At 42.5% G+C, this 10,339-nt stretch overlaps 1 protein-coding gene across 1 annotated transcript in view; it reads right to left on the reverse strand.

Moving 5' to 3' along the window:
* The window catches only part of EPG5 (ectopic P-granules 5 autophagy tethering factor), a 131,865-nt gene extending 130,538 nt beyond the window's left edge, over nt 1-1,327 (reverse strand). The window contains exon 1 of the mRNA XM_058277613.2: nt 1,107-1,327. Coding sequence (XP_058133596.1) covers nt 1,107-1,169 — 63 coding nt within the window. The 5' untranslated portion in view covers nt 1,170-1,327. The remainder of the gene's footprint in view (nt 1-1,106) is intronic.
* Nucleotides 1,328-10,339: the final 9,012 nt, after the last annotated feature.

The following is a 10,339-nucleotide window of genomic DNA, read 5'->3' on the forward strand; positions in this document are numbered from 1 at the left end:
CTCAATATGATGCAAAATTATTTCTTTTGAAAATATTTCTGAAATTAAGTGGCAAAATGGTTTTCACACCAGAGTGACTTCTCATAGGCATGGGTACACTGATGCACACAGCTCCACTACAACCTTTTTATAATGGCATTGTAATGAAAGGGATCTACCCAAGTCAAACAGTTTATTAAAGGACCACAAGTATCATTGTATAACCTTGGTTCCATGAGAAAATCAGGTTTTGTTATTGTTTTCAGATTACACCTGCTCTGTTCCATCATCCACTTCTGGAAAAGAAAACTATCTGTTGTAATACCACCCTCATAACTCTTTAATGTAAATTCCGTTTCAGGTAAGCCAAAATCACCTAGGTCAAGCCAGCCAGGGACAACATTTAATACGTTCACTGGAAAATAAATGGTACTTCAAAAAAAAACACGTAGGAACAGAATGAAAATTCAGACTGCACCTAATAATAAATTAACTAAAAACCACATCTCAATCTGATCCAGGAAACCCAGAAAGTACAAGTATGTCCCCACTATGTAAGTCAAGCACTGATTTAATTGGTGGACATTTATGCCCCACCATAAACAACAAGAACAATGAGAAATAAGCAGCAGGACATCACTGTAATAATGAATTCTGAAAGTGAAGAGGACTGTCACCTCACTACCGTCTATCTCTGTCGCTATCCATAAAATTCTGTCAAAGGATTTCTTCTCCACGTGAAGGAAATGGCCCTTCCCTCTTTATGCATAGGAAGGAAAGAACATGTTCCCGGGTAGAGAGAAGAAAACAGAGTCAAAATGGGCTAGAAGGAGTAAAGCTACTTCAGGGCAAGATTCCAGAACGCAGGTGAGAAAAGCCAAGAGAGAAACAGAAACCAGTGAAGTCAGAGAAGGGAGAAAAATTAATGGGCTCCAGACAAAATCTGACAGGAGACTGTGGCAATAAAAGAACAAGGCCAGTGTCAATAAGCAGTAAGATCAAACAGCGAGAGATCTGAGAAAATGATTCTGAAGGTTCAGGGAACAAGAAAGAGGCGGTTCGAAGGGCCGAAAAGTAATGGAGACTGAGCGCCCAAGACAGGGGCTTGGGGCGGGGGAAGTCCTCACCTTGGCTTTAGTTCGGCTGGCCTTGGCCTTGGCCCGGCGCGGGGGTCTCACCGCCTCGGCCATAGACCCTGTAGCGGCGCCGCCGCCGTTTGTTTTTGTCAGAACCCTACGCTTCCCTCACCAGCCCAGTTCCTGCCTCCGGTATTGTCACATGACCGAATTTCCAGCACTCCGGGAGAAGAGGCGGCAGCTCTGACCCTCTACGGGCCGCGATGTTGGACAAACTACGTCGAGAGGCAATTTCACTGGAGGATCTTGGCTCCGCCCCTTCTTGAGCCTCAGACCCCACCCCTGGGGCCGACCCGCGGATCGACTCGCGAGCGTCCGAGCTTTGCGGCTGCGCGGTTGCTGTCCAGCTGTACTTTTCGGGGTTAGTGACCTGTCTAGCTCAATAGTATCCTCCGTTTTCCTGGCCTCGGGTACGTTGGCGCACTTCAGCCACGTTGGCTTAAAGGACGTAGGGGAGAGATGCTTTTCAATCATATTTTACCCTTAGATAATCGGATCCAGCCAGTTTAGCCGAATTTCTGGAGTGTGCTACATATGGAGCAGAAGAAAGAACCTTGATTTCCACCGGGTTGTGCCCTTCACTTTTTCACTTTTGTAAAGGGGAATGATGATATTTCCCTTTTCGGATATAATGAGGATTAAATGAGCTAATGGTGAAAGGTGCCTGGCCATAATAGGCATGTCAATAAATGGTAGTTTCTAGTTATTACTATGCAAAATCCCAAAGTGGGGGGGGGGGGGGATCTGCCCAAATAAAAAAATAAGACAAACCTTGGCCTGTAGAAGTATTCTTAGTATAAAATTTACAGATTTTGCTTCTTTTTAAAGTCTTGTATGTGAACAATTTGACTCCCTAACTTCCTTTTCCAGTTCTACATTTTCAATTTTCCCACACACTTAGGGCTTATTAAATATTATATAGTTTGCATTTGTATTTATTATTGTTATCTCTCAACCCCACTAAAATACGAAATCTTCAAAGTTAGGTTCCTTGTTTTGCTTTGGCCAAAATGACTATCAAAAATTTTCATTTAAAAGATACTGAGGAAGAAGCAGATTTGGCCCAATGGATAGGGCTTCTGCCTACCAAGGTTCAAACCCAGGGCCTCCTGACCCGTGTGATGAGCTGGCCCATGTGCAGTGCTGATGGATGCAAGGAGTGCCATGCCACGCAGGGGTATCCCCCGCTTAGGGGAGCCGCCCAGCGCGAAAAAAGTCCAGCCATTCTGGGAATGGCACCGCACACACGGAGAGCTGACACAGTAAGATGACAGGGACAGATTCTGGGTGCCACTGACAAGAATACAAGCAGACACAGAAGAACACACAGGAAATGGACACAGAGAGCAGACAACGGGGGGGGGGGGGTTGGGGGGAGGGGAGAGAAATAAGTAAAAAATAAAAAAATCTTTAAAAAAATAAAAAGATACTGGATTATTTATCATAATCACAGTGTTGTCTGTTGGGTGGGTATGGGTTATATATTGTTTCCTTCAAGAATTTCTCTAGGCGGCGGACTTGGCCCAGTGGTTAGGGCGTCTGTCCACCACATGGGAGGTCCATGGTTCAAACCCCGGGCCTCCTTGACCTGTGTGGAGCTGCCCCACGTGCAGTGCTGATGCGCGCAAGGAGTGCCCTGCCACACAGGGTGTCCCCCGCGTACGGGAGCCCCACACGCAAGGAGTGTGCCCCGTAAGGAGAGCTGCCCAGCGTGAAAGAAAGTGCAGCCTGCCCCCGAATGGTGCCGCACACGCGGAGAGCTGACACCACAAGATGATGCAACGAAAAGAAACACAGATTCCTGTGCCACTGACATCAACAGAAGCGGACAAAGAAGACACAGCAAACAGACACAGAGAACAGACAACCGGGGTGGGGAAGGGGAGAGAAATAAATAAATAAATAAATAAAATAAAATCTTAAAAAAAAAAAAATTTCCCTACTAGGGAAGCAGATGGCTCAAGGGATAGGGTTTCTGCCTACCATATGGAAGGGCCCAGGTTCAATCCCTGGGGCCTCCTGGTGAAATAGAAGAGAAAGTATGTCTGCAAAGTGAGCCAGTGCCTGTGTGGCAAGCCGCATGCCCATGCAGTGAGAGTGCCCATGTGGTGAGCCAGTGCCCATGCAAGTGAGTCATGCAGCAAGATGATGACATAACAAAAGAGAGACGAGCTGGGTGGTGCTGCAGGGACAGTCACCAGACATTGTATGTCCTCCCATGGCCCACTGGGTGGACTGTGGGAGAGTGTGGGCTATGGTGTGGACCATTGACCATGAGGTTCAGGTGTTCAGAGATGTATTCACCAAGTGCAATGAATGGCTCATAATGATGGAGAAGGTTGTTGTTATGGGGGGAGGAGTGGGGTGAAGGGGGTGGGAGGCATATGAGGACCTCATATTTTTTTAATGTAACATTAAAAAAATAAAGACAAAAAAAAAAAAAAGAAACGAAGAGGAGAGTCAAGATGAAGTGCAGCAGAAACCAGGAACTGAGGTGGCGCAGCTAACGGAAACTCTCTCCACATCAGAGGTCTCCAGGATCAAATCCCAGTGAATCCTAGAGGAGAAAAAATGAGAAGACCAAAAAGAGAAATAGATACAAAAGATCACACAGCAAATGGATGCAGACAGCAAAAACAGCAGGGCGGGGGGAGGGAGAGGGAAAAGGGGGAAATTAAATAAATAAATAAATCTTAAAAAACAAAACAAAACTAATTTCCCTAATAATTTCGAATTATAATGTTCTGTTAGGGACCCCTCCATCAAGTCCTCAGCACGTAGCTGCTTGCATGACCTAGATGTAAGAACCCTCCCCGGAGGGGAAGAGAATGCATAGATGTTATCTAAAGTATAATCTTCCCAAAGCAGTAAACATCCTTGGTAAGCATTCTTCCTATGAACATAGTGAAAACATCACCAGACCCCATGTGCACGCTTCAAGTGACCCTGCAGGAACTCTGTTCTCACACCCTATGGAATGCCCTTGTTCTGAAACCCCAGAGCGCTGTCTTCATTCTCTGAACCACTGTCATCAGAGATTCTCTCCTGTCCATAAGTCCCAATAAAGCTAAAGCCTGACTAAATGCCAGCAGTGTTCTTTGGTCTCACGGCCTCACCAACTCATTCCCTTCAGGAGTTGGGTTGGAACATGTTCTTAAACGTGTCTGCAAACAATCTAGAAGAATATATGATAAAAAGTTAACACTCTCCTCCCCAAAATTAGCTATTGTTAACAATTTAGTGTGTATTCTTTCAGACTTCTTCTAAATATGTACAAATACATTCCTAAATATTCAACATCTCTCTATATGTTGCCTTTTAATTAATAAATCTTGGAGATCTTCCCTTGTAAGGACAGATAACTACCTCATTTTTCCCTTAATACAATATTACATAATTTCATTTAAACAGACCCTGATGAACATGTTTCCAATTTTTCAGTATTAAAAACAATGCTTACAAGCAACACTCTCGTACATATATTTTTGTGCATGCGTATTTCAATAAAGTAGATGCCTAGATGTGAAATTGCTGGTCGAGAGGCATTCTCATTTTTTATTTTGATAAATATTTGCCTAATTTCCCCCCAATAGTCTGTATTATTTTCATTGCAACTTCCAGAATTTAAAATAATTTTTGATCTCATGAGAAAAATCTCAATCAAAAACAAGAAATAAGAATTCGTAAATAGATTATAATTCACATATTATATGATGGCATTCCAAAATTTAATATGACTGTGATTCAAAGGTCAACCAGTATCTGGTACAGTGCTTATCATAAAATAGATTCAGTAAAAGCTGCTGAACTCATGGAGTCCTGCTAAGACTTTCTTAAATCCTGTTATAAAATTAGATTCCACAAATCTCTGTTGCCATCTTGTGGCGATTCTGGTGACACCTCCCCTTCTGGGGATTTCTGAGAAGTCTTTCATTCTACAATAATTACAATTCTTCCTGTACATCATTCTGTAAGAGGCATAATCACTTCATCATTCTTGATTAAATACATTTTGTAAAATTATAAAGAAATCATGTTACTCCTAAAATATTTTAGCTTTCTTGAGAAAATTAGCTGGCAGTGCAAGTACCAAAAATTTCTAGTCTACATTTTTTTTAAAATTTTATTGTGGCAAGATATATACAACATAACATTTCCCATTTTAACCACTTTCAAGTGAACAATTTTATACTTGTATATGTATACCGAATACAAATCCGTATACACATTATACATTATTCACAATGCCTATACTTTTTAACAGACTCTTCCATAGATGGGGGATACCAGAAACAAAGCACATAAAACTTGTCTCTTTTCTATTACTTCCTCTCTCATAATCTTCCCCACTAAAAATAAAAGTTAAATGAGTGATAGGAATAGTTATTTGTACCCCCAAAGCATCAGACACTGCTGTTACCCCACTTATATTCCTTTGGCATTTACCATTTCTGAGCCGGCAGGCCCAAATTCCAACTCCTAACACCTCTGCTCGAACGCTTCTTCAGTCCATGCTTATGACAGGCTGAAAGTGCCAGGGAATAACGCACTCCGCAACCGAAGAGCAGCCCTCAACCAGTGACAGATAGGAGTGGAGTAGCTCGGAGGTGTGTGTTCCTTGCTGTCTCCCAAGGGTTCCCCAATGGGATCAAGCTCCAGTTTCCCACAGTGGCAACTAACTTGTTAACACTCTCGATTCACCTCCTTTTCTTTCCCTTCTTACTTCCCCCTTCCACTAATGGTGTTTTCTGGGATCACCTCTTAAACTACTTGATCTCAAATTCTTGTCTCAGGATTTGCTTCTGGGAGAACCCAAACTAAGACAGTTGGTATCAGAAGTGATATTCAGAAGTAGATCATCAGAAAAGGGTTATGGATTTTGATCCCTCCCCAGCCAGCTGGCAACAAAAGTCTCATTACTTCTGATAAAAGAGATGGTGATAAACTCTATGCTACAGTATCACAATTCCTAAGGTCTCACCTGTGGTGAACTGGGCTGGGATGCAGGGTGAAAAAGGCTTATGAAACATTTGAAGATATGGAGACAAGGATAATTACAGGGACTATAGTGAAGGTTAGTTGTTATTAAGTGCTATTGACTTATGAAGAAAATTGCAAGCATAGGTATTATAATTCAGGGAATACTGGGAAAGCCAGAAAACCTCTATCACAGCATTTTTTAGGAGGTACTGGGAATTGAACCCAGGACCTCATACATAAAAAGTAGGCATTCAACCACTGAGCTAAACCCACTCCACTTTTTTCTTCCTTTTTTTTTTAAATCACAGCATTTTAAATGATGCATTTTGCAAAAGTATAAAGGAAGCAGGATCATGAAAATAAATAATACTATTCAAAATTATTTTCACTTTCTTTCACAGCTTCTGTGTCATAAGTCAGGCAGGTACATCAGCAAACCATCATCAATGGAAGTGGTACATTCTTAGATGAAGCCTAACAAGATCCAGAAAGCACAAGTAAGTTACAAAAACAGGCAATGCAGACAATTCCATCGCCTTCCTCTATTGCACGATGCCTTTCCCACAGCTCACACCTATGGCCTTATAGGACCTGCTTCCTTTCAAGCAAGTTGACTGAGAAGAAAAAAAACTCAGGCCAGGTTCAAGGGTAGAACAGCTCTATATGTTAATTGTTGTTAGTCTTTATGTGGACTGCTGCCATTCTACACCCCCAAACAGGAATGGCTGCAAAAAGGAGTGAAGAGAAAAACTCCCAGGAGGCAGAGCTTCCAGAAATACAGCTAGTCATCAACTTCATCTGGAGGAAGAAGTAGCACAAGGTAAGGATATATACAGGTTCCTGGAATTGACATATGACTTGAATGGTTGGTCAAGGAACAAAATTAGAAGACTGAAGTCAAAGAGTTCGAGGGATGATGCATGTGGGTGGACCTATAGCAATGGGCAACAAAACACAAAATCTTTGTATTTCACATCAATGCCCACAAAAAGTATCCATCACAAAGGAAGCACTGAACAACCAGGTGGCCAGGATGACACATTCAGTGGAGTCTCCTTTGGCCACCCCAGTGCTTCCTCAGTGGGCCCATGAACAGAATAGCCACGGTGGTTGGGATGGAGGCCACGCAGCCCCCATCACCACCTCCACCAAGCCTAATGTAGCAACTACTGGTGAATGTCTGACCGATTAGCCCCATAGGCTGAGACTGGGGCTGAGGCCTCAGTATGTCACCATCCCTCCCAGAAATTAATCAGCACATGGTGGCAAATGCATTCCATAGAACCCCTTCCAACCTGGAAGAGGCAGAGAATCAGTTCCACTGGGATTGATGCATATTCCAAGAATGAGTTCATCTTTTCTGCCTGCAGTGCCTCAGCAAGTACTAGCCCAGGGCTTATAGAGAGTGTAATGTGTCATTGGAATTCCACATAACAACATTGCCTTACACCAGTGCTTCTCAAACTGTTTTTCATTATCTCTCCGCAATCACCAAGGAGATTTTTCAGGTATTTTTTTTTCTCAATCACCACCCCAAGAAGCTTCAAAACCACAGGTATACTGCATTTATGTTTATGTACTGGTTGTGTATCTGTGCTTTATATACAAAATGTAAGTTTTTTGTGCCCCTTAAGAACCAATTCTCACCCCCTTGGAGGCAATATTATCTCTATTGAGAATGCATGCCTTAGACCAAGAGATTTACTTTATAGCAAAGATGGTGCAACAATGGACAAATGCCCCACTTTGCCCCTATATACCACATCACCCAGAAGCTGCTGTCCTGATAAAATGTTGGAACAGCCTATTAAAAGTTCAGCTAATGTACTACATAAAGTACTCCATACTGCATGATTCCATTTATATAAAACTTAAATATAAATCAATTTATAAAGATGGAATTAGATTAGTGGTTATGTAGGGCTGGGGAAGGATAGAGGGATTGATAGGTGACTGGTAAAAGGTGTGGAGTTTTTCTTTTTGGAGTAATGAAATTGCTCTAAAATTTTTTGTGGTGATGAATGTGCAACCCCGCTTATTCCAAAAGCCATTGATTATACACTTTAGATAGATTCCATGGTTTGTGGATATATGACAATAAAACTTTTTAAAAATCAAAACGAAAGTGCAGCTAAAGTGCTCGGCTTGGGAATAACCCTTGGCATGGCTGAGTGGTGGTCTTGAAACTGAGGTATTATATGGTGCTTACATGGCTATTACATATAATGTAATGACTCTATGTTAGAAAACACAGGTCTGAAAACAAAGAGTTGCCTTTGTCACTACAGTTCTTAATAGCCCATTTGAGAAATCTGTGCTTTCTATCCTTTCAACTTTGGGTTCTACTGGACTAGAGCTCCTGGCTCCTAAGGGTTGACAGGGGATATGTCTACCAGCAGATATGAAAGAGTTTCACCAAACCTAAAACTTTGGCTGATGCCTGATCATTTAGGGTTTCTCATGTCAGTATAGAGCAAATAAAGAAAGGAGTTACTATAATGGCAGGAGAAAGTAACTATCATAAGGAAGGAGGGACAGGGATGGAAATATGTCTGAAATGCAGGGACTTCACTGGGGTACCTCTTTGTACTCCCATCTGTGCTGATAAACATAAATTGGCAATTTCAGCGAACAGAATATGACAAAAGCCAATAATGATGGACTAACATCCCTTAGAAATTAAGGTCTGAGTTAACCCACCAGTCAAGCAACCGAGTACAGCAGAAGAATCAGTCAAGTGTGAGGAGAATCTAGAATGGACGGAAAAGGAGGGACATTATGGGTATCAATTACGGATTGCAGCAACAGTGATGACAGCTTGTCCCACTAAGGTTCCAGTTTTGTTTATGTGTATTTGTTTTGGAAATTGTGACTTGAAAAATAGTACAGAATGGAATAAATTGCCATGGAGCACAGGTGGGTCTGAGCATAGCAGGGGGCAGGCACTGTGAGCGCCCCATCCATATTCCCTTAGTACCACGATTTCCTTAAACATCACCCAACCTCCAACTGCCAGGAACTGTGTCCCTAACCAAGGACTCTCTCAGACTGAGCTACTCTGCCAATGGTCATGGCAGGTCAGAAGTGCCAGGGAATTAATGCCTTCCAGGAGTAGCCCTTATCAATGACTGACAGGAATTGATGGACAAATACCCCAGCTCCCTCACACCTCAGGTGAGGCACTGCTAAGGAGTGTGTTCTACATTGTTTCCCAAGATTCCCTGACAGGACTGAGCTCCAAATGCCCACAGCAGTCACTTGCTTGATAACGCACCTTTTAGGTTTCCTTCTTTTCCCTGTTTCACTTCCCTACTTCCACTAAGTCTATTTATATTCACTAAATCTAACATGTGTACATGCATACGTATATGACCGGCTTCACTCCCTTAACACTCATCTCTCCCTCAAGTGGCCGTCCCTACAGCTACATTCTCTTAAAGACCAGTAGATCTTTCGTGAACCCATATTTACTATTTTCCAGGTGCCAGGATATAGCACCTGGAAGAACGGTGATATGAGATGGCCTGGGCCTTCGTTCTACCCCTAACAAGCTGGGGGAACTATGAGGAAATTGGGGTAACACTTCGGGGCCTCATTTCCTCATATCTCATATGTAAAATGAGAAAGTGTGATCAGATGCCCTCTGAGTCTCCCAGCAAATAAAGAAAGGTCATTTTATATCTTGCACCATTGACAGTGTGTGTACTTGTGGAAATTCCACAGCCAAGCTGCCCCCTGAAGTCAAAGAAGCTTCTTCTACAAGTTGATGACTGATTCTAATACAGGTACTTTTGCCCTCGACTCCACCCCCCCACACACACACCAAAAAGAACCAACACTCCAAATTCAGAAACTTTTCCTGCTTCCTAAGTAGAAAATACAATTCATTCACAATTTCAGTAACTGGCTAGGAAATGACGTAAGGATAATTCTTAAGTCTAGTTGAAGGTTATAGATGAGGAGGGCAGACAGACCTTGAACAAATAATTTCAAGAATGAATGCTGTAATAACAAGGACAGTGAAGAGGGAAAGGAAGGATAGAGAGGTGGGATCCAACCTAATTGACCTTCCTGAGAAAGAGACATTGCCACGAACACCAGGAAGATTGGTAGGAGGCAGCACTGGGCTCTGCTCAGCCTTCCTGACCAACCATTTGTGTCTCTGTAGTCTAAAATAGTAAATGCGGGAAGAGGTGAAATAAAGCTGGGAAGAGAGACATGGTAAGCACACACAAAAAGCAAAA

This window comes from Dasypus novemcinctus, chromosome 16, assembly GCF_030445035.2.
Source record: "Dasypus novemcinctus isolate mDasNov1 chromosome 16, mDasNov1.1.hap2, whole genome shotgun sequence".
Classification (NCBI taxonomy): Eukaryota; Metazoa; Chordata; class Mammalia; order Cingulata; family Dasypodidae; genus Dasypus; species Dasypus novemcinctus.